At 26.4% G+C, this 27056-nt stretch overlaps 1 protein-coding gene across 8 annotated transcripts in view; it reads right to left on the bottom strand.

Annotated features, from left to right (window-relative positions):
* LOC111026915 (neuropeptide CCHamide-1 receptor-like) overlaps positions 1–27056 on the bottom strand; it is a 144388-nt gene that overhangs the window by 40278 nt on the left and 77054 nt on the right. For 6 of the 8 annotated variants that reach the window (XM_022305106.1, XM_022305102.1, XM_022305105.1 and 3 more), the window contains one exon: positions 4185–4513. In XM_022305106.1, the coding sequence (XP_022160798.1) occupies positions 4185–4463 (279 nt within the window). In that variant the 5' untranslated portion in view covers positions 4464–4513. Of the gene's footprint in view, positions 1–4184; positions 4514–13640; positions 13744–27056 lie in introns of all 8 variants that reach the window. The other 2 variants (XM_022305100.1, XM_022305101.1) reach the window with 2 other exon arrangements.

Raw genomic sequence — 27056 nt, 5'->3', positions numbered from 1 at the left:
CGTTTCGTTTCGCCATCTGTTTATGACGAATTATTTACGAGTCGCAGCAACATACTATTTTTATTTATTCGTAAAAAACTTTTGAAAAAACAGTAAAAACAATATATTATCTTTTAAATATTACAAAAGAGAGAAAAAATGTAATACTATCTACTAATAGAGTATCTACTAAGCCTGTCAATCTTAAACTATCTATCATAGATTTATGTTATTTGATTTTTACCATCTCGTAAATTCCTTCTCATACAAATATAAAAAAAGTTTCTATATATACCTTGATCAACGGGTTTTGTTGCCCCATTTAACTACACCTTATTGCTTACCACACTCTGTGTCTGTGCTGGGACGAAGAAAATTGTATTAACTTTTCAACTTTCAAAAAACTATGAAACGTGGTTTAATATTATATTCGTTAATGATTGATACAATAGTGCGCGTTCTTCACAACGAAAAATTCTCCGGTCTACAATCATATACCACGTGGCATCTATTGTTGTGATTGAAGGACCAGTATTATTTGTCCAGCGTACAAAAAGACTTTCATATATTTCTACAATTAATTTTGAACCATCTACAATGGTTGTTATTGTTTTCCATTTGCCAAACGCACACAAGTAGTTTTTCCAATATCGACTACTGGGTTTTTCTTCCAATGCCTCATTCAAGAAACTTCACAGCCAACTCATGCGCAAAGAGTACATGAGTATAATATGAAACATATTGACAATATTGAACCTTAAACCAAATAGCACTTATCCTTTTTTTGAGACAATTACTCCTTTGAAAGCGGTACCTACCATGATCCTCTAAAAAACAATTAACAGTCACACTTGTGAAAATGATTTTAAAAAGAATCTTGATAACTATTGTTACTTAAGGTCTTTGAATTCAATATTTAGATTGGAATTTTGGGATTACTTGAGTAAATGCATATTTTAAATTTATAATAGACATTGGAAAACATAATATAAAATGTAGATAAATCTACAAACTACGAAGAATAGTGGACGGAAACATACTTAGACATCATATTGAATATTATCTGTTTAAAATCATATTTTTAAAAATTAACTTTTCATAATATTTATTATAATAAATTAATATATAATTGTATAATTGTAACATACATTTTCAGATGGATGTCGCATGTGAGTATAATAATATTATAGTACCATATTATACAGGTGGAAGGTAATAACAAACCTGTACGGCGATAAATTGTTCAGATACTTGGGCGAGGTAATAAGTAATAACAAACCAGTAGGTGACTATTATGCTGAATTAATGGAAATACGCATTTTGTTGTTTTTATAGTATTACAAAAGTTCTAATAGGTCAGTATTTTCGTTACATATAATGTTTATATTGACATAAACCCATTTTTTGTTTAATCTGTAAATCAATTTTACTCACACTCATATATAATTACATTTTAAATATGCATTATTTTAGTGTAATAAATTATGCGTAGTTATTATTTTACATATTACATATGTTACAAAATACAATTTATTTACTGTAGTATTTATTTATTTATTTATTTATTTATTTATTTATTTATTTATGTTATAGTATTTATATATTTATATTATATTTTATAAAAAGTATAATTTTATGTATCGTACATAAAAAGCATTGGTGATTATTCATTTATAGTTAGCATTTTAATATACATATTATGTATATCTTGTTTTATTTATTTTTAATGTATGCATTGCAGCAAATGAAATCAAAGCTTATTTTATTATTTTGTACTTCGAATATTTAATTTAAGTAATACATCAACAAAAGACAATCAGTGTAAATAATTGAATATTGTATAACTTAATGAACATAATTAACTTAAGGTTTAATAAAGTTGGGTTACATTGTTTTTCAATATGTTAGGTAATAATATATTATTATACTTGAAACTAAATTTATTAATTGGAATCTAAATTTAAATAATTTAACTATTGACTATTCGTCTGAATGTCCTAACGGCAGACCGCATTTTTATAAATATAAATACTTTTGAAATGAATCAATTAAAAATATTAATAGCTTTAAGGCTGTAAACTTTTATAATTTCTTGCAATTACATTTTCGCTGAAAGATATTATATTAAATATAAATGGGAATAAATTAAATAAGAAACTCTTGGCAATTTGTCAAGTAGATACGACTTCTTAAATTAATCGTTTAATTAATTATTCTAAGATAACTATATTATATTTGTACAACTATAATTAATTATCAATGTATGTATTTTTATATTTATTTTGTTTATTACATTGAATTAAACAGAATGTAATTGTAATCTATATTGGTTATTTACTTATACTTTTATATTAATAAATATTGTACCCAATGATACTTAAGAACTATCTAAAAATACATGTTTCATGGTATGAAGAATTCTCCCGTTGAGAAAACTTCAGCGGTTTAGTATGTTTTAATCAATTTTTGTACACACCTACTAGAGGATCTTACTTTTTCTCTGTATTGTCCTCCAATGTAAATACAAGAAAGGGGACAATGATTTTAATGTAATAGATGTGTACTTATAATTCAAAATTCTGATAAAAATATTATAATTAAAAATTGTTTATTTAATCAAGCATTCTGTTTTTAATAAATGGATATTTGAGGATAACATATATTGTTTTTTAGTCTTAAAATCGGTGAAAATAGTAATTTTGAATATAATTATTTATTTTAAAAGATGAAAATTACTTCATCCAAAATAAAACAATTAAAATGCAAATCGGCCATTAACTTATTTAGTTTTAAATTCGTATTGATATTATATCAAAAATGTGTTTTTTTTTCTATTTGAAGACTGGTATTAAAAAATTTCAGTCTATGATTATAATATCACCCTAAAAATATTATTTATAAGTACAAGGTAATGCTGTGGGTAAAAAGGGCATATTTTAGAGTCTGTACTAAACTCTTTAACAGTCAAAACGGTGTATTGCAATAAGCCGATCTCGGTTATAAAATATTATAATCAAACAAAAACAATATTTTATACTCCAGTACATTACACAACTCCCGTAAATCGATCATGAATTTCCGGAAAAATAAATTTGAATGGTCTTCTATGCCATTTGAAATCGTTCGAAATTGTCCTCACTCCAAATCATAAAGTATGGACGTACGTTTAAGTGGAAAAAAAAATACTTTTAGCATTATAATATGCAATTATTAAATAATATTTAAAACGTTTTTAAATTTTTCTAACATTCAGCGCACATGTGTACCTATATTGCCTATACATTGCGCCGTGTAATATATTAGTAAAAATAGCCCGAACAAAGTTGGATAGTAATAGCGGAAGTCTCGCTTTGATAATGAAGGCAAGTGACACATCATGAATGCATATTATTTGAAATTGATGATTCAACGTTTTTGCCATACTATTTATAAGAGAGTTTGAAAAGAATGTTGATTGTCATAAAAATGTAAGCAGTTTTGTGTTCGTATTTATATTTTTTTTTACTTGGTGATTAAGTTTTTCGGTGTTATGAATTCTAAATATTTTGGGTAAAATACATAAATAAAATCTCGGTTATTTTGCTAATATTCTTTTTACGTTTATAATGTAGAGCAATAAACCAAAATCTATGATTTTATGACTATTATTATTATTATGCAAACAAGATATTATACTTTCGAGACACGTGTCGATATGCTGCAGTTTATATTTAGTAATTCTTTACTTGTATGTTCTAAAAATTATAATTTATGTAAAAAAAATCTAGTTAGCTGCAACACTTTGGTCACAGTCTTGTTTGCTCCTTATGAGCGTAATAATATCCCATATAATTACTGTCGATCTATAGAAGAACAGCAACACTCCTATAACCGAACCAACTCTTGATTATTTTAAGCCACAGTCGCATAATCTATATCCTTTGTGTACACATAAGCGATATGTATATTATGTCATATAATATGACAGTTACTGCTATCGCGGCTCAAACACTCAAATATGTGTATTTAAGTACCTGTGCAATATTTTGTTCACAGTATAAAAAGTATACCTCGCGTACAATACACATTTATCAAATATATATACTGATAATCTACGCACATAGGTGATTTAACCACATAATCCGCATAGTGCATACTCTTTAATGATATTTAAAAAAAATGTAATCTTATCATTTTCATGTTTAAACGAAGGGATCAACACGTACCGTGTAGATGGTGGACGTGAACGGTATGCAGCTCAACAGGACCAGCAGATCGCCCAACGCCAGACTGAGTATGTATATGTTTGGCACGTTGATCATGTGCCTGTGCCGGATGAATATCAACACCAGAGACCCGTTTCCGACGGTCCCCACGAAAAATATGAACGCAAACAGCACCGGAACGATGTACGTTTCGGGTCGCTCCGAGTATTCATAGTCGTATTCGTCGACGGATAGAGTGCTGTTGGAAGTATCATTGACGACACCGCTGACGCCATCCATGATTATTCAAAAGCTGTCTGTCAACTGATAGACAACAATACGGTCATCATCTGAATCAAAAATAAAATTGTTCGCAATGCGTTTATAATTGGACTAATTAACTGATCAAAAGATACTGAACGGGCTTTGAATATTAGGTTTATTTGAAAATAATAATTATTGATAATAATGATAATTAATAACTGTTTAGTGTTTACAAAAATATAATATAATATACGATAATATCTTTTCTTCTAATATTGCACAGTGATTTTTGTTTCTAATATTTCTCTTAAAATTAAAAAAAAAATCAAATTATACAACTATTGTTACCAAATTGGAATACTATAAAGATACATTATTCTTCGAAAGACGTATCACGTACACATAATCTGTATAATATGTGCGATGTGCTCAGAGTTATTGTTCAAGCAACCGTGAAATTATGGGTTTAGTTTTCACGAAAAGTCTGTTTTTGTTTTTTTTTTGATTCAGTATCCTACAAAGTAAAGACCACATAAAAAAAAGTAAAGGTAGCACAAATACAATATTTTGTTTAAGATTCGTAAAGGCTTATTTCTTAAGTTTGAGAAAAAATGGTGGAGTAGCCATTGAGTTGGTAGGTAACATTTGATAGAAACACTGCGCCCTTTGACCAATATTTTCGATTCTATAACCTAAACCTATATAATATATTATAGTACATATTATATTACACATTATAATACCGTTATTATTACACATCTTATGTATCTAATAATAATAAACTGGATGATTCACCAGTATACTCAATACAAATATTTAACCTAATGATGAATTTATTCTAATTTCTTTTTTTCGGAATTCTTAAGTATATTTATACTTAAAAAAATAATTTCAACCGCTAAGATTTTTTATTGTAATCAAAGAGTGTCTTGTAGCGGTATCCACATCTTTTTTTTAAATAAAAAGTACCTTTTCCCCTTAAATATGACCTTTTCGAAAATGTTAATGTGTATAAAAATTGTCATAACCCCAGAAACATCAACATTTTTATAAAAATCACTTGATTAACAATTTACTTTAAAAAATGGTTGGTTCTCATTTGTAAAAAAGAAGTTGGTACCACCGCGGGTCATTTCTTAAATGGAATAGAAAATATAAATATTTGAAAATGTGTTCTGTACATAAATATGCTTAAAAATTCCATGAATGAATATTTGAATAAATGTATTATTTGAGGAAAAAATGGCGTGGACATGCTTGGTGAATCATCTTGTATAGCCACATGTGTCTTGAACGACATTTAGATTGTGCGTTCACCAAAGATTCAGTATAGAAAATATCATATAATTTTTTGGGTGAAAGTATGTTTTATGCTTATATTTATTGTTTTTACAATATTTTTATTCTCCGCTTGAATAGAAAAAAAACATTTCCACTCGATTCTTGTTCCTGCAGATTTATATTGACTTGTATTTAATTTAAAAGGACTAAAAGGAGGTAGTTAGTATGGTTTTAAATTTATATATACATATTATAGATAGGTTCTATTTATTTGACGAATGAGTAATGATTGTTAAAAAAACAAAGTTGAACAATTATATTTCTTTTGTTTATTTGTGAATACTTTAACGCTATGTTATTGGTGATCAAATTTTACACCATATAATCGTCTTTTTATTATTAAAATAAATCTTAATATTTTTATTTTTAATAGATTTGTACTTAATGTTTATTTTTTGGTTTTTTCAATTTGTTTTATAATATACCGTGTGATTAAACAATACAATAGCCGACATGTGCCTTGTATGGGTTAGGATTTTATAAGTCTATGAAACTATTAAAAAAGCACAACAAATAAATTTTAACACCCCATTCTATGCTATACTAATTTTGTTTTATTATTTGAATAAATTTAAAATTACGATCTAAGAAATACATTATTATTAAATTATTACTTACAAAATATGTCACTTCAATAAATATGTGGATTTAAAATTATACTATTTACATATAATTGGATTATTCTTTCGATTCATTAACTGTAGTTTCAAATTATGTTGATCTTTTGTGTTCTAATAATTCATAAATAACACATATATCAAACTCACACAATACTCAAGTATATTGCAGAAAGTTTTTTCAATTTATTTAAATTATATAAATATTGTTAAGGTTAAATATTTTAATTCCATATCGTTCATAGTTTTAAAAAATTCCATATTTTAAGATTAATTTACAAGTCGGATAGAAATTCCGTAACCTAACAATAGTTTTTCGATTACAATGAAACTTCCATATTTTAATGAAATATATTTAGGGACCAAAATCCAATTAGAACCAAAATAATGTTATTCTTTTTAACGGATTTATGTAAACTATAATAAATGTATTTGAATTTCAAAATAATATTTTTCATATGGTTATTGAGATAAATCATAAATACATATACACGTAAACGTGTGAGAATATGTCCAACAAAGTATTTGTTGTAAAATTTGAATTTAAAGAAACATAATAAAACTAAATAGTAGTATGCATTTGTATGTTCACAGTTCGTTTTTCCACGGTAATTTTTTTTGTGCAAGCGGGAATGTTCCACTCGGACGACTCAGAATTACCGTATCACACAATACGGTAATTTCACACTCAGTGTCCACCTATTTACCGCTCACATGAAAATATTTACCGTGTACACATTTTTTTTTCATGAAACCTTACTAAATTAATATTTCAAGTAAAAACACAAATTATTAAATAAATTTTTTTTATTGTTATAAATTAATATTATATTTACACACGTTTTCTTACTTCTCTAGTAAAAGGTACATATTCTACGATACGATCATGAATTAATAAACAATAAGCAGTTACACCTGTAAGGGATTCCGATGCCTCAATTTATAATTGAACATCTACTGCTGAGGCTGTAGCTGAATCATTCTGTTTTGAAGTATCGATAACCATAATCGGAGCGTTTGATAGAAAAATAAGAAAACTTGTGTAAATATAATATTAATTTATAACAATAAAAAGAATTTATTTAATAATTTGTGTTTTTACTTGAAATATTAATTTAGTAAGGTTTCATTAAAAAAAAATGTGTACACGGTAAATATTTTCATGTGAGTGGTAAATAGGTGGACACTGAGTGTGAAATTACCGTATTGTGTGATACGGTAATTCTGAGTCGTCCGAGGGGAACATTCCCGCTTGAACAAAAAAAAATTACCGTGGAAAAACGAACTGTGAACATACAAATACATACTACTCTAAATTATTAAAATAATGAATTTCATTTTCAAAGTAATAGATTATAAATGTCTACTATATTTAATTTTCTAACTAATAATAAATATGATACATGATCTTTAAAGTCAGAGAATAATATCATAAATATACACAATAGATTAATTCCGAATATATTTGAAAATCTACTTTATGGATTTAAAAATGTCTTAATATTCCTTTTATTACCTACAAGTAATTTATAAGATGATTAATGATTAAAGTATTAGTATTTTAAAGAATATGCCAAACATCGATTTTCCATGTCCAATATATTATATTTGTCACACGTGAACCATATCAAAATGGAATTTTGGCTAGCAACCAAAATATTATTTTGAATAGTTTATTATCTTTATGAAATTAATTGATTCAATGTTCTTGTGGTCAAAATATAACCGTTTGATAAAAAACAAGATTAATAAGGTTTAATAACAAAATATACTTATTTGATAATATATCAATGTCTGTATACTTTATCCATTCACTTTAACCATTCCGTTAAACTTGAAGTATAAAAGAAACGTATGAAATAAACAAAGGTACACATTGACAGGCACAAATTTCACATAATTATTTATTGAATATTTATTTCTAATTTCTTTAGGAGAAATGTGTAATCATTAGTTGAATATTTTTTATACAAGGCAACCCAAATGTTTAATGTTTTCAACGGTCAATGACTTCTAAGATTTATTACGTTACAGTATACACAGACACTATGTTACATTATGTTACCGTTTTTTATACATATACATTTGGTTGGCATTTCCCGCATTGAAAGTTGGAGTCACTTAGTTACGTTACACAGATACATTCAGTATAAGTTTTAATTAATTTAGAATAATTTAGAAGTTAAATCGAGAATTTTCCAATTTTTAATGTGAACGTAAAAATAGCATATAAGTTATGACAGATATGTGAATTTGCCTAAATTTATTACGTAAATATATATCATATCATAATATTATTAATAATTTATGATAGTAGCTAATTAGTAATTATTGATTTATTTAATTTGTGGATTGGTTAAGGATATGTGAGTAGAAACATAGAAATGCATGTTTTAAATTAAAAAACATCAATTAGGAATATGTTTTTGAAATTTAATTAATAATTGAACCACCTATTTGAGAAACGACTTAAGTCCGTAATAGGTAATTCTGAGAAAAGAAGAAAAACTGTTCTTACGTTACCAGTGATACGTGGTTATTTCTCTTTCATACTGATTATTTACAGTGGTAAAATTAAATATTATTTTTGCAAATGTTCACACATGATCCGTCTATCATTTGATAGCACATTCCATTCAATATCTCAATTTGTGATATTTTTTGACTTGCCTACCTCGTTTCTCAAATAGGTGGTTCAATCCTAAAGGTTTCATAAAAATAAAAAATGTTAACTGTAAATATTGATCGTGCCTTACTGTGACATAGTTGTGAAATAAAATTATTAGAAGACAGCATAATTTCGTTTTAATATTATACTCGGATTTTTTTCTACATAAAAATAATAAAGCGTGTTTTTGTGGTCAAGAATAATTCTACTTTTTTACCAATAGTCTGTCGATAACTTACTATTTAATATCAACAACATAATTATTCTAATGCATTTTGTATTATAATAAAATACATGACCGCTTCTTGTACGTACCTACTATGTCTAACCGAGTTGGTTACATATCATTATCTGAATCTGATCAAGGTTTATACGCCTATAAGTTACATACGATGGGATTTGCTTTATACATTTAATAAAAAAATATATATATTTTTAATTTCAATATTATATTTTATAATTTCTTTTCAATTTTAATGAAAACAGTGGATCCAAGTTATGCTATACAATTATGAATTTTATTTGTGTAGATAGATAATAAAATATAAGTACCTATTGGTAATATCTTATATAATACTACACTAAATGGTATACTATTATTAAACATGTAATGATGGCCATTCTTAACAAAGAATTTTTGGTTAACAAAAGTCCTATCACCCTTACTATAAAATGACATACCTATCATACTGTACATAGTGTCACATATATGTTTATACTAAATTGACATCTATATATTCATACTGCTATAATGTTATGTACATCTAAGCTTAACCGTTACCTAAGCGTAAACTGCACCCACAGACCTTCGCTCTAATCTGAACAGCGACACTCCCCCGGCGTATCCCCACGGATGTGGTCATATGTAATGGATTATGTAAAATATATCCAATATAATATTTTGTGTGAAATAATAAATGTATTTTCTAAAATATTTATAATACATTAATTTTGTTGATAGTTAATATCAAATTATAAGACATAACAAGATTGCAGCGAAATTGAGGTGAGTTTATTTGTTATATAATTAAATTTATATATAGGTATATATATATATAAGAAGGTAGTACGTCAGCGTGCGTATGTAATATATTTAAATAGTAAATCATATATGAATAAAAAGAGATTAATATACATTTACTTATTGAAGAACTAAAATAACCTATTAATATTGGCTTATGTGTTCAACTACCACCCACCCAAAAAATGTGTTGAATGCTTATCAATTTGAAATAGGATTTGGCGCCACAACTGTGTTAAAATAAATATTTATTGAATAAAGAAAAAACAATTCGGGAAATTGATTACACTTAAAACAATACTATACGCTAAAAAATTAATACATTTCAATTGATTTGTATTATAATTAAATTGAATTATTGTATGTACAAAATACATTTATAATACGAATATACTTTTTTCAATTCTTATTTGTACTCAAGTTTTTTTTTAATAATTAGAATTAAAGAGACTATAGGTGCACATTATTTTAATATCTTATAATTAAAATACTAATAATTAAGTTAAGTTTAATATAGGTTAATAGGATTTATACTGAATTTAAGGATTTGACGATATTATTGTTATTTTTTAGTTTCACAGATTGATGTAGTACACTGCATTCATTAATATCCATGGTAACTACAATCAATTCTAAATAACAATCGTAAAAGTGTCACAGTACTAAGAAGTGGGGAACATGTGAAAAATACATACTAAATACCTATACATAAGTGTCTGATGTACGTCTTACTTTGACGCGCGTCTGTCCTCTTCTAAATACCTAAAAATAGATTTGCACATTTATTTGAAATTCCAACGATTACTGTGGGGATAGACGAGTCAATTAACCCGTAGGTTAAAAATACCTATAGTCTTATAATTGAGTTAAAAATAAATTACAGAGTTAAAATAAATCAGAATAAAAATCCTTTAGTAAAGTTTTTCAATTTTATCAAACACAATCATCTTAAATTGTAATTCCCATTATCGATAATTCGTGCTGCAGAGGGTCATAAGACTCAACTTTAAACAGAACAATCAAATTCAATCAAATTTTGGAACACTTTTACATTTCTTTAAAAGTTCAAAAAGAAACACTTATTTATGTAGAATCACTATTGTTTTTCCCTTTGTTTGGAATTAAAACTCTGAAAAACAACTAAATGCGTTAAACAATAGTAAGATAAAAGGCAAAATAATGTTAAAATTAATGAAAATAGTTATTGGTGGACAGCAAAATTGGTGATTTGTTATTGAGTAGGATATACCCTCTCTCCAAGAGGGTACGGAGCCACGGAGGTTCTGCTATTTCAATATTATACACAGCTCAGTGCACTGAACGAGTCATTTTTTTTAAAAGTAAATTTTCAGCAAACATGGCATATTACCTAAGTGGTTCCTCTCATATGGAATAATAAAATCAGTACAGCTAAAAAATACCTTTGTTAAGGTATTGAAATAAAAATTCTTACATTTTTAGTTTCGAGATGTATACATTTGCTACGCAACAGTAAAAATGAATATTTTTAAATTCATTATTATTTTTTTTTTTTTTGTCACATACACACTAAAATAAAATTAACACACAATTGACAAAATAAATTTTGATTTTTGGTGTACCTCTAAAACAATTTACAGTAGATACATGAAACATTCACTGAATGGGGTAAACTAGCATGTTCTATAAAATATACAATTTTCAAAATATTTTGGCTCATATTGAGGACAGGTATTTATAGGCATATGAAGTATTTGATAATTATTATAGTATTTTTTAAATTGATATCTATAACAACATCACTTGAAAATGTAATACAAGGTTCCTCGTAAGTTTTTGTTAGTGGAAATTAAAAAAAAAGTTGAGTGTAAATCCACAATACATTTTTATGAGTCTGAATTTGAAATTTTGACAAAATACGTAAAAACCACAAAAATTTCCAAACTATTTTGAGTTAAAAATGCATACAAATTTTCTCTTTAAATCTAAGATTTAAAAATTTAATACAAAATATTTCATAAGTTTGTCTACCTTTGTCAAAAAAAAAAAAAAATGTCAACCGGAAAGTAAAATTCAATTTTAATGGCGTTTGAAGCTGAAATTTTTACAACATTGGATATTCACTCGATTTCTGTTGATATTTTTTTTTTTTATAAATGTTAATAAAATATTTGGTCAAAATGCTTGAAAATTAAATACAAAGCTCCTGATATATTGTTAAAATATCAGCTGACAAATATTAAAAATACATTGGCACAATTTTGTTTTATAAGCATTTAAAGTTCAAACTTTGATTTGAGTATTTTTTTGATAAATATTTATAAAATATTCAATATTTATAGCTTAGGATCAAATATTTAAAACAAAGTGTCACACAAGTAGTTAATTCTGTAACCGAAAAATCTAAAAAATAAATAAATACAGTTCTTTTTTATTGTTATTTTATGTTCAAATTTGGACGAAATTACACAATAAATAACCAAGAATAATGATTCAAGTTATTTTGTTGTAATTTAAAAATATTATTCGAGGGTACTTGAAACTTTTAGAGTACTTTATTATATTTTAACCTCACAATGACTTCTCAGATGTAATTTTTTTTGGCAAAAATTAATTTAACTTTTTGTTAGTACTAATGCTTAATAGTAAAATAAATTAATTTAATCACAATAACATCAATATTATAGTCTGACATACCGTCTTCGCTCAAAACAGTTTTTCACATACAATGATTTAACACCATCTATTGCCACGCTTTTTTTGAATTTGGATTTCAAAGAAAGGAACAAATTACATTATGTAATATTATAAAAAATAATGTGTTCAATTAAAACTACAAAATATAATTGTATAATATTATTATTTGTATAAATATTTTAAATTTGATTTTATACTAAACATTCCGAACAGTACTCACAGACACAATGATTTAAGTCTATATTGACTCATTTTAGTATAAGTTTATTACAGCCACAGTAATGTTGTGTTCTAATATTTAAATTAAAAACAATAAAAAAATTGTTTAAAAACAAACAATATTAATGGCTTTATTTTTCGAATGATCGAATTCTATGGGCTTAGTCATTTAACCATACCTACCCATATGGTTAAATAAATAATACTATTATTTTTAAAAATTATTTTGATGCATTTTTTTATAATTTTAAAAATGAGTGAAAAGTTCAAAAATATATTTTTCTTAAATAATATTGATTTGAAAAGATACATTATTAATTGACTGGTTTTCTGTTTTAATATTTGTCATTAAATTTGCTAAGATAAACTAAGATAACTAACTGGACAGTGTTCGTATTCAAACTTAGAATATCATTATATTAGTATATTACAATAATTTGTTTTGGATTAAAAAATATTTATTGTGTTTAGGGTGTAGGAGAGAATTTTAAAAAAATGCACTTTATCGATGGTCTATTACAAACCTTAATGTGATTATGCTTCCAATAATTCAATGTTTTCAGTTTAATTTATAAAACTCTTCATTCAAAACATAATTAAATTTAAAAGGGTTTATTATTATTTTTTAAGCAGATGCCAGAACCATTTAATAATTTATCTCATGATGTTACCTTACATTGAGTTACATCTCAATATTCTGTTATATGTACATCCTGCCATAACATGAAAATCAGCAATAATCGGTTAAGTGACCTGAAGCTTTTTTATTACATTCTGTGAACAAACGTATTGTTAATGAATCATTCCTATTTAGTATTTAAAGTTAAATCTTATCAATCGTAAATCGTAACTATCAATAACCATAATATTTTGATATTTATAACTAGAATACATTTTAAGATATAATTTAGTTGTTGAAATAGATAGATTAAATTATTATTATAACTTTTTAGGTTTCAATAACAAATCATAAGCCAACATCACTTATTTTAATAACTTTGTAGTGTTTACTGTTTAGTATATTGAAGTCATAATAGGTTTTCATACAATCATTGTAGACATAAATTATATGTATAATATTTTATCAAATACTATATTGATTGTTAACTTATTTACATAGGCATTTGGGGCCGGGTAAAACCTAAAAATTATAATCTAAATAAAATAAAACTAAATGCATTATATTTTGGATCCATTTTCCAAGGATATCCATGGTTCAACTTACTTAATTCAAATCTCAACTACGGTTATCTATGAGATAACTGTGGTCTCAACCCAGACGTCAGTGCACATTATATTGTAAATAAACGTGTATTTATATGTACATATAAATCTTGTAGGACTCCGTTTACGCGGAGTACGACGGAAGAATATAAATATACTACCAGCAGTATTTTAAACACATAACATGACTACGGAAAAATTCTCTCGTGGATCCTATTAACATTACGTATTTATTTTATATTTTAATATTTCTATAGTATACCCAGGTGTGGATACAAAGAGTAGGATATAGCGGCCTAAGTTCCCCCTAGATACTATTTTTAAAGATGTCATTTTCGTTTATTAGTTAAGTAATTTATACAAAAAAAAAGTTATAGGTAATATTGCAAAGATTTATAGTTCATCTTATTTGAATGCTACATTAGAGTATATAGTTTAAATTTAAATCACTTGCAGTTTTAATTTTTAGTATTGACCCCGTCTGTTTTTTTTTAATTCTAGATTTTCTGATTATTTCTATAATAATACATTTTGGTTTAATTTGAAATAATTTAAAAATAATTTTCTTATGTATATATATATCGCTCTTGAAACATTAAACGCAAATTACATATTACAACAAGTATAACATTTACTAGAAGAAAACATATATTCATTGATGGATATTGTAGATTTACAAAAATTAGGTACCCAACAGGGGTATTGTTTGGAATGTCTTAAAACAGCGTTTCCTCGATCTAAATTAATTTCAACGTGATAAATGATTTATAACATTTAGTTTTGGAAAATAAAATAATGAAATGGATATTATTATAGGAAACACGGCCAGAATTATTTTAAATTATTAAATTTTTTACCACATATCCGTCATTATGACATGCACGTCGGCGTCAATATAAACTATTTTAACGGGTTTAATTTTTGTTTTAGCTCTATTGTGCTAAAACATATACAAATTAAGCCATAAAATTATAATAGTTATCAGTTTCCTATATTATATTAATGACGAAGAACATTAAATATATGCATATTGTATTTATATATAATACTATACCATAGGTATACCTATGGCGTAATAACATAGTAGTGTATAGTAGGTATGTAGTTTAAGCGTTTGCGCAAAAAGTTACTCTTGGTGCAGTCAATGTTCTACATATCTTCACATCGTTAAAAAGCGGAGAACATTTAAAAAAACACGACGTTTTTATCTTCATTCACCTTGAGTTGGGTACATTTTTGTCAAAGTAGTCTGAAATAGTGGGATTTAAATGCTTGGAGAAAGTTGACATATAAATCCAACGAAAGAGTTGTGGGAATGCTGTAGATAATAAATATTTTATATTATATCTAATATAATATATGTTGTATGTATTATAAGTAGGGTTCATAAGTTATTAGAAATAAAATGACAAAATATGCAACAGAATTTTTGAAATTCCCCAAAAAAGTGTACGATCTTATTAATTAATATTATTTAACATTATTGTATTTTCGAGATACTAATTTACCTATTAAATATTAATTTCTTCAATAAATGATAAATTAAAAAGAAAGATGTGATGTACTGATGCTTGGAGAACTAGTTGCAAGTTGGCATTGTTCATCATTTGACTGAAATAATATTAAAAGTAACCTACAAATAGAATCTATTAGAACAAATATTTTTCCATGCCTATTACCTACTTGTGAAGTTGTATGCTCAAAATGCTAAGATAAGTAAAACGCAAATTAGAAATATTTTACAAAAAAATATTCAATTTTTTGTAATTGACAATGTGTGTATTTTTGATTTTTATTATTAAATAACTTGTCATTTTATAATACATTTCTAGTTTGGTAAACTAAAAATTAAAATATACAGAAAAATATGGTACTCCTACAACTTCCGAACCCTTATTATCAGTATATCCGATGTTATAAAGAATCTTTTGAAAATGTATTTTACTCTACTCAAATAATTTTTCTTTTAGTCTTTAAATTTAATCATCAAGTCACTTTTTGGCCAATGTATTTAAGTAATCCTCAAATACTTCTTCAGAGTACTTACTTTTTAAGTCATTGTTAGGTACACTTGGAATTGGGTAATATTATTTGTTTGTAATGTTCATGGACTCTGCTAGACATTAAATTTAAGGGGTGCAAAGATTATTCAAAGCTTATGAAACAAATAACTTGATCATTTGCTTTATTCTTTTAGCACAATATTTTGAAAATATATCAATTATATCTTCAGTTTTTAATTAATCTGTTTCAATTTTTAACTGTGATACCTATAGTACTTATGTTTGAAAATCATTCTTGTGCCATGCTAAAGTGTTATCTTAGCCATTTTTTTTTCGGTCACATTTAAACAAATTATCACTCTAGTTTAATACATAGTTAAGAAAGTTATTTATTGGAAGTGCTAACAAATCTCTAATACTAAGCATCCCCTATATAGGCTCAACGTATTTACCTTGGAAATGTTTATCCGTTTCCAGGATTCGAAACATAACTATTAATTCTATGGAATTTAATTTTGTTATATAATATTATGACATTAAACTTAAACACAATTAACAACATTATTAGGAAAAACCACATGAATATTTTATATTTTTAATATTATTTGAGCTTGATCAAAATTGCACTGTATAGGTATATCATATAATTCTTAAAACAAAGTAAATTTGTATTTTAATCTGTTTACTTGTACATCAGACTTCGACAGTGTAATTGAGCGGTCGGTAAGATGTGTTTGGATTCGTCTGCCTATAGATGAAAACCTTCTATATTACAGTATACGTGTTATTGAAACTTATTCTACATAGGTATAAAATATTTCTATATTTAATCATAACTTACAAGAAGGTTAAATAAGTTTTGGATAGTGAAAAGTTTATAGTCAGATTTTTAACACCCTTTACCTGTGGATAACTCAAGTCCTGCCTGTGATTTGGAACTATTTCTTTAAAAAAGGTATATGCTACCTACTGTATTTATGTTGTACGTATAATGTGTTTTAGAGACTACTTCAATTGTATTTTGCAGTCACAAAATAAACTCTGTAATTCGTTATTATTACCAAAGGTATACACCTACGATTTATTAGGTATCAAGATTGTACCAACCAAAACATAATGGACAATACTAGTCAAGCCACTTAATCTCCTATAGTCTATACATAACAAAATAACGCCAACAACATATTTTATTCACATCTCCAAAATGTTGAGCTGGTAAGTAGTATGATCAGTGTTCACTGAAACTCTAACCACCCTTAGCGGAACGTTAATCCAACACGTAGGTTGGTGCCCGCTGTGCTGGTGGCCAATTATTTGGCGAGTTAAGCGTCGGTCGTAAACCCCTGTGCCCACTCGAGCAGCTCACAGAGTTCATAGAAGTTTCGAAGATGTAGACGCCAGACTAAGAGAAGATATTCGTATTTATCCACACACATATATATCTACCAGATGGTTATTTTTACAGTAAGCACAAATTATATCAAAAAGTAGTAACATTTTTCAAGCTTATGAAAATATTTTTTTTTACATAATTTGAAAAAAAAAACAATCATTTTTAAGCTTTTGCCTTTTGGAACGAAAGCTTATTTTTAATTTCATATTCGTAGGCAGAATATATTTGAGATAATTTTGATTAAAATCGGATTTTGAACTAGTGGTTAATTATTTAAAAGTATTGTAAGTTTACATGGGGGGAATAAAAGGGTAGGTACCTCATACTAGAAAGGTTAGATTACTCTACTCCTCCGCTAATAAAAACTTTAAATACTTTAACTAATTGAAATATTTTCAAAAACGTTAATACATTTCGATATAATGAATGAGAGTTTGTTGTTAAAGTAATCAACTTGACGACTTTATATTACACTATTTATACTAATTATATGGTACTGAGAGTTCTCTCGAAAAAAATAAAATACGTTGCTTTGTGGATTTTATTTTGACTGTTTGAGTGTACCTACTTCAGATAACGTGCAATTCTATGTTTCTTGCTTATTTGTGGACAAATCCGACTTATGGGGAATCCTCCTACAAACGATTGGCGTATTTCGGTCTGAGTGTAATAACTTAAGGAGAAAAACGATTTAGGTTTATCTCCGCCTGGGAAAATCAATAATGAATGTATACGACACACATTACATGGTCAAGTAATATTGGTCAGAAGAACATTTTTTAAAAAATCGCTGTACAACGAGACAGATTTAAAATCTTTCTGTATAAAGTTTTGCTTAAAACCTACTCCATAGTATGCCCTAATATATATGGGAAGAGGGGAAATTCTCCATTCTTTGTCGATGTAGAGAAAATGCCATACAAAATTATACTGCAATAATTAGGTAAGTAATACATTATTTGTTTACATTATTATTATACTAAAAAATAAAAATAAACGTGGTACAAATACTATTTTTGACATCCCTTTCCTACTCAATCGTAAATGGAACCTCTACGCCAAAATTCAAGTTCCTAGGACCAGAGGTTTGAGAGATGCCTGTTTATGTCAGTCAGTTTCTTCTTTTGTATATATAAATCACAGACAAAGAAACGCTCACAATCGTCATTAATACCGATCTACTTCGAGTACCTACCAAAATAAGTATCAAAATAGTATAGTTGTACAACATCGGGGCTTCGGAATCGTCTATTGAATCAAGAGGACATGCTGGAAGAGCTTCGTCGTGATTTTGATCTCATTCTCTCAAGTCGTTTTTCTTTTATTGTCCCAGCATTTTGAAATATCTCAGGCTATTTTTTTCTCCCTTGCTGAACGTAAAAGTGTGAAATATTTGTTGTACATCATTAAATTTGTATGACTATTGTATGTATGTATGTATGTATGTATGTATGTATGTATGTATGTATGTATGTATGTATGTATGTATGTATGTATGTATGTATGTATGTATGTATGTATGTATGTATGTATGTATGTATGTATGTATGTATGTATGTATGTATGTATGTATGTATGTATATATGTATGTATGTATGAATGTACATATATATGTATGTATGTATGAATATACCTAACCAATAATTTCAGAACGACATTATTGAGGTCGTACTGGTGTTAAGTGTTAAATAGCTTACAACAATGATTAATTCTTTTCATTGAATTACATTATTCCGTCCATAAATTAAACATTAGAGGAATTTAATGTTTTATTTTTATATGAACTAAGACAACGATTAGAAGCTTAAAATATTTACAGCACTCAAAATTAAATACTTTTTTCTAGTATTTTTAGCACTCGTTTGTAGCTACAATATTGTAAATGTTCGTGCTTTGGTATAATAAGTTTTTGAATAATTTGTCATAAAGTTTATTGTTTACACTTAGTGTGTAAATATTTTCATTAGTTTAAAGACTACCTACTCACAGTCTACAATGGATATCGATTATTTAGGTTATTAAACCATAAGTACTGTAACAATCGTTTTAAAAGTACAATGATAATGTATCGATTTTACATCCTCAGAACTCGCCATAACAATTTATATTATCAGGTAAGTACATTTATGTTTTAAGAATCAATCAGTTATTGATTTAAACGACATTGTAATGTTACCGTGTTACTACTAATCATTAACCGGATGGCATTTGTTTATTTATTAAACGTTTGCAATACTAGAAAATATTGACTACCTATTTAGTAATTTTCGAGAAAAAATATATTTACATTGAAACGTTTAAGTTAGGAACAAATATTTTTATGATTGAGAACTTAATAGTTTGATACGTAGAACATCTTAAACGTCAATGTAAGATTGTACATCATTGTAGGAAATAGGAATGATGATATTTTATGTTTTAATATACTGTATAATTCCAGGACATCGTGTAGACCAGTTTTAAAATAAAAAGATATACTAGGTAAATCACTGTAAAACTTCATCCAATACTATAAATTTAAAGACGTTTGACATCTCGAGTATTTTATTAAATTTTTTCCATCTTACGCTGAAATATAAGATATTGGGTTTAATAGCTACATAGAAGTAAATATTTTTTAATGAAGAACATATATTTAAATATGAAAATCGTTTTTTTCTTGTAGGTACTTGCATGTAATCAGATACTGATTAAAGTGTTTTATAATACCTATCTACAATATAATATTATATATACTTAAAAAATCAAAAACTCATCAATCGTCATAATTCTTATGTTATTTTAAAATATGAAATTTTGATTAAAATTAAACAACTATTATAATTTTGGATATTATTTTATATAATAATGTATTAAAATATGTTTGAACAATTTAATTATTAAGTAAACAGTATATTAATACATATTAAGTATAACGAGTAATAAATGTATCTCCAGATAATCGAAAATATAAAAAATATAAGAATTACATTCGATATAATTTAAGTTAATTATTTAATGGTTCAATCCTTGATTGCTCGTTACAAGCAACTTTTTTTTAGCTTTAATATGCACTCAATTATTATCCCTACTACATTATAATCTTATTGTAATGTATGGAACTGTACAATTATAATAGCCGTAACTTAATAACACTTAGAAAGCATTAAACTATGGGCATATGGTTTGAGTTATCACTATTTTTATCTACTTAAATATATAGTTCATATGAATTCCTAGTTTTAGATATGCGAGTTATTGTATTTATTACATATCTAATCTCAAATAATGGAATCAACTAATAATAATTAGTAGTATATCAGTAGCCTATAAACTCCAGACAGCCTCTTTGAAGATCTAAGTCCAAAAGAAGATACCAGGAAAAAAAAAATTTTTTTAAGTATATTATTGATATGTAGGTATAAATGAATCTAGTAAAATCAACGTATATTAATATAATTGATAAACATGTATGTAACATACTATTAAATATTTTTGTAAGCTTACAATCTGAGTTTTCAAAACTGTATAGGTACCAAGAATTAAAAAAAAATATTTTTAAAAAATATATAGAAGTTAACTGTTCATTATGAATTATTAACATGGAAACTTACATAAATCAAATATAGGAGTTTACAAAACCGCAAGAAGTAAAAAAAATTGCTTCTGAATATTTGATTTACTACCGGAAACAGAATAATAATGAGAAGATCGAATAAAAAACAAAATTAATTAACAGACATAATAAAAATAAACATAGTAATATCATTGTTAAACAAATACATCCTTCGCGTAGCCCAGAATCTAAAACCATCCACATCTAACGCCGACCAATCAAATTTACTCAAATCAGTCAAATATTTCAAACAATATTATCGTTGAACAAAATCCGCAATATTTAAATGTCCGAGATAATAAGAATATAATTTATAAGACCCAATATCCTCGTGCAGCCTGCAGCCGGCAGGATTCAATCAAAACCCATTTACATTTCACAAGCTCGTGAAACTACCGCCGTCGTAATAATATATAGGTATTCGAAACCACTGCAGCCGGTATAATGTTATATGCCTGCGTGGAATATTTTTGGTTTTTCACAATTCCATTCTATTTTTTTTGAACTCGATGTGTTTTTTTATGCATTATTACTTTGAAACTAAAATGTTTTAATTTCAGATAAAATATTTCACTTCTTTCACCTTATTTCTCATATAAATAACAGTAGATACCTGTATGCGTTTGTGGTACGGCGTGTATATTAATGGTGTCTATTCTGAAACTTTTCGATGCTCGAATCATGATATCATCATGATATACCTACATACTTTTTGAACTATACAATTTACTTCTCTTCCTTTAATATAAATAACCAACGATAAATTAAATTTCATAGGTATTTTTAAAATAAGCTACTCCGCTATACGTAATATTTTAGAAAAAGCAAATGAAGAAAAATCAGTTAGTGCAAAGTTTGCTCGTTTAAAGTATGTTTTCGACTAACTATATGTCTATATAATTATTATATAATAGTATTAATAAATCTGAAATTATAACCCCTAGCGTCAATTCTAAAAAGATATATAAGATATTGTACATCAAGAAACACTTCTGCAAACTAAAATAAAACATTTAAACAATTATTTCAAAATGTTTCATCCTATACACAAAATTATGGATAGGCTATCTTTGCAGTTTTGGAAATCATCCAAAAACTTAATATAAATGTTTATTTAATCAAACTGAAAGCAATCTGTTATAGATTCTGAGAGGAGTTGGTATGTATTGGTTTTAGTTAACAATGAGGAGTGTCCTTTTGTGTACTTGCGTGTCTGATGTCATCTTTAATTAGGAGCAGTGAAAATGCGAATATTCGACTTTGAGGGAGAATTCTCGTCGCAAAAGGGATCTAGTTGGTACTGTACTTAGTTGGTCAAAAATGAAAGTGATTAAAGTGATTAAAGTGATCTAAGTGATTTCAAAAAACAAAAACATTATAGGTAAAAAGGAGGTTTTGACGCAAAATTGATGTGATATTTGGTTGTAATTAAAATACGAATAACTGTGAAAAAATGTATCACTAAATGTTTATCATCGATTTTTAAATATTATCTTGGCTCTTTATGTGCTGGTCTTAAACATTTAAAATGTTTGACATTTTTTAGTTTCTTTTAAATGTAGTGAGTAAAAAAATGTAACACAAGGTTTAACGTAACATGATCTTACAACGGTTAAAAATAATCAAATATAATCGAACACTCTAGGTATTTATTATAAAATAATAGGCGTTTAAAATTCGAATTTTTACAAAGTTCGTTTAAATTGTGAAAATATCTAAATTACAATACCATAATACAAGTTGTAAATGCTCAAAGTTAAGTACCAACAAAAGATCTAGATCGGAGAATCTACCTACTAGCATAGTGTGTATAACAACACTGCGAACACAATATATGGTTTTTATACTAATTGCATGTAAGTTACGAGAGAACTACGATACATAATATGTTATAAATTTTATATATAAATATAATATTATTATCATATGATTTTGTCAAATAAGTTATAATAGGGTTTAAGACGTTCAAGAGAGCAGGAAGTGAATGAAATTAAAATTTATCTCATATCATTTCAAATTCCCAGTAGTCTACAAAATCGGATTACCTACATACTAAAAAATAAGTTTTAAGATATATATCACTAAAAAATTACTGGAATTCGTGAAATATCAAGTATATTATTAATATTCGATAAGAATTCCTGCATTTTTCATTTGACATCCGCACGCAATAATTAAACGATAAGGCCATTCTCAGAACCATTATGCCAGAATTCTATATTATTTTAATTTTTTTTTTAATGAAGTCAAATGTTTTGTATTAGTTCTTTGTTATTTTATTATTTGTTTTTTATATTAGTTCATTTTTGCCTTATACATAAATTACGTTTAAGAGCAAATAAAAACATTTTTATTTTAATAATATGATTATAATAAATAGGTTATTTTTTTTTTTAATTTATAGAAAAGATGTGGATAAAAATGTTAGATGTGACTATAATACATTGTGAAATTAATATTTGATACCCCTAAATTATTTGTCTGTCAATTTATTATAAATCCTAATTGTCGTTAGGTCAATACTTAATATAAACACATGTGGCAAATCTGGCTGCATTAGAGTAAATTGTTAACATCTACAAATCTTCTTTCACGCGTCTTCTTCACTCGTATAATAATAATAACATTATGATTATCCATACTATTGCTGAAGGATGTATACGTAACACTAAAGCTGGTAAAAACAAAAATAAAACAATAGAGTATCGTGTGTACTATACTATCATATGGATCTTTTAAAAAACAATCAAAGTTCTGTTATTGATATCATTCGTGCAAAACGATCGTATTCCCTTATAAAAAATAAAAATATCTGTCTTTGTGAAATTGTTGGCGCGTTATAAACTTATAACCTTATACTTTACAGATTTAAAGATGATTTATGTACATACATATGCCGCACATTGCATATCACGTCGTATTTTTGTTCGGGAACTTCAATGACACTCACCGGGTTGTGCGATATCAACATTTAGTATACGCAGTTACCATATTTCTATTGAAAGTTCCATATAAGTATTTATTTATTCGGCTTGAGCATATAAGAAATGTAATATATCATTTGATTTATAAAAAAGCTACTAACACATAATAAGATTTAATTTCAACGCTTCTATTTTACATTTTTTAATAAGTCAATTAGTGAAAAACAGATAGGTGAGTGAGTAGTATCTTAAGTATAATATATATTTATGCATCGGTAGTTACTACGCAATAACGTTAACCTCTAACTTAAGAACACAAGATGCGTGATATTATAGAAATAATTTATTTCTACACAAGCTATAGTGTTATTTAATTAAATATAACGGAGCGACTACTTTTTTCGTTCAAACTTCCAAGCAATCAGGTAAGTTTTTATTTTAACCTAACAATTTTGTTTGTGCAATTGTTTCTTTAAACGTTTTTAAGTTACAAAAAGCATTGTTATTCTGATGTTTAGTAAAATTACAAAGAGAGAAGATTACCCCATTCAAAAATAATTGTTTTAATGAGATGAAGACTTAAAATGTTTAAAAGTAACCAAAACTTATTTAAGCAATATTCCGACTGCTTTCAAAATAATTTAAGACATTCGTTATGCTTTATAATACTATATGATTTTGAAAGTAAAGTAGTTGAGCGTTTAATTAAAATTGTTTTTCGTAAATGATTTACCATTTCTTATAGCAGTTTAGCTTTAAACAACAATTCTAAATTTTCTAACCAGTATAACGGCAGTACTTTTGCAGTATTTCTACGTCATAAATACCTAGTGTTTATTCAAATTAATTGAGGAACTGATAATTTGTAAATGTTATTGGTTTAAATCGGGCTTTCAAATGTTGTACAAACATATTGAAATATAAATGTTAAGATTACACTAGCCGTCAGACAAATAACGAATAAATAGGTGGAAATATATTACGTATTATAAAGTATTAACTATAGACACAATATAATATACTGTTTGTTTTAAATTTATTTAGACAATAAATTCGATTAATAAATCTACGAAAATGTTGTTTATTGATTCTACTGCACTTTTATATAAAATAATGAGGTAAAGTAAAAATAATTTTTTTTTTTATTTCATTTTTATAGATACCTATACCATTCCCTATTACTTATAAATTGTAATTTATTCTGTGAATAAACTAAATAAGATGCATAATGTTTATTTGTGAATTGACTAATTTAATTTAAAAACAATATAATAGCCATGTGCGGCCTGGTATGGCTCAGTCACTAACGTGTTCTGAGGTCAAGCATCGGCCTGCGCCGTTAGTTCCTGGGTAGAGTGAATCAACATGCATACTCACCCACTCCATTTTAAAATTCGAACTAGTAGTTTTCAGTTATTTATCTTTGACTACTGGGGATAATTGGTCCGTGATAATATTATTATGATATGATAGGTTTGGATGATATAGGTGCTATGTTGATAGAAAAATGTTCGTGATTAATATTAATCTATCAACATAAATAATTTGTAAAAATAGTCCAAGTACAATAAATACTACATCCAATATTAGGTACATCTGTATTATATTTTCATAAAACCACTATATAGTATATTATTCTTAGAATAAAATATATTTTAATAACTGAGAAACTACTAGCTCTAAAAATTTCCATTAAATAATGTACAGTCAAAAAGAGAGGGAGAGGAGGCCTTTGTCATTTGTAAAGCAGATGTTTGGATACTCCTTAAATAGAAGAAAACATTCAAGAATTTAGAAAAAAAGGTCTGTAAATATATTTAAATTTAAATAATTTAGTTATTAAAGAAAAAAATGGGAATGAGCATGCTTGATAAATCGCTCTGTATGTAAATATTCCTTCGCGGTTTGCTTTTATTTAAGTGATAAAAGCATATCATAATCGTCCAAATAATACCATAAAGAGTTATACGATTTTTATATTATATAATAAAATATTTATTTTTAAATTCTCGCCTAATAATATAAAATACTGTGAAATGTTGCAATTATTTAGAGTATTATTTACTTTTACTACTAACTCGTGAAATTTAATCTTACCTACATTATCTGTATATGATATACATTTATATTTACTATAGTAAAATTATGTACTATGTAGTATTTTCAATGAAAATTAGTTCACTGAACTTGAGAATAAATCAATAAAATGTACTAGGTATAAAATCTTCTAATTACTGATATTATTCAAATATAATATTACTACTTTACTAGTTCAGTAAAATTTGTAAGATCAAAGGACAAAGGTAAAACAAATTACGTCTTGTAATACATGGTTATGAAATAAAAAAAAAAAAACTATTTATAGATGCCTCTATAAGTACTGATTATTCTGAGTATATATCGTACGTAGAGGACGCTTGATTTAATGTCACGATTGAAATGCCAACTGACTTATTCTCAAAGAATCGCATGGATGAATAAATAAAATTGAAGTACTCTGATGATAGTAATTACTAATTTAATCAAATATAATGCATTATACGTTAAACTTGAATAGTTTTTTTTTATAATTGTTATAGTTAAAATTAATTGAAAGCCGTGTTCGCTTATAAGTTACCTCGAGTAATACAATAATTCTATTTTAAATTGAATGTTAATCACATTATAATTTATACGGATGATTGTAATAATTATTATTGTTAAAGTAAAAAACGATGCACTAAACAACTACGTTTAGTAAATATCTTTTTTAAGTTTAAGATCCTGTTAGAAACATTATGTAAGTAAAACTAGAGGGGTATAAAAGTTAAAGAAAAGCTTTTCAATTTTAATTGCCCAAAATCGAGATTCTATGGAATGTTTACACTTCCGTTTTTTTTTTTAAACACACTCTGTTATTATTATACATCCCACTATCCATACGCTCAAACAAAATAACAATAATACTA

The sequence above is a fragment of the Myzus persicae genome, unplaced genomic scaffold, assembly GCF_001856785.1.
Source record: "Myzus persicae strain clone G006 unplaced genomic scaffold, MPER_G0061.0, whole genome shotgun sequence".
In the NCBI taxonomy this organism is placed as follows: domain Eukaryota; kingdom Metazoa; phylum Arthropoda; class Insecta; order Hemiptera; family Aphididae; genus Myzus; species Myzus persicae.
Note: the sequence above shows the minus strand (reverse complement) of the source record. Positions and strands in the feature narration are given on the sequence as shown.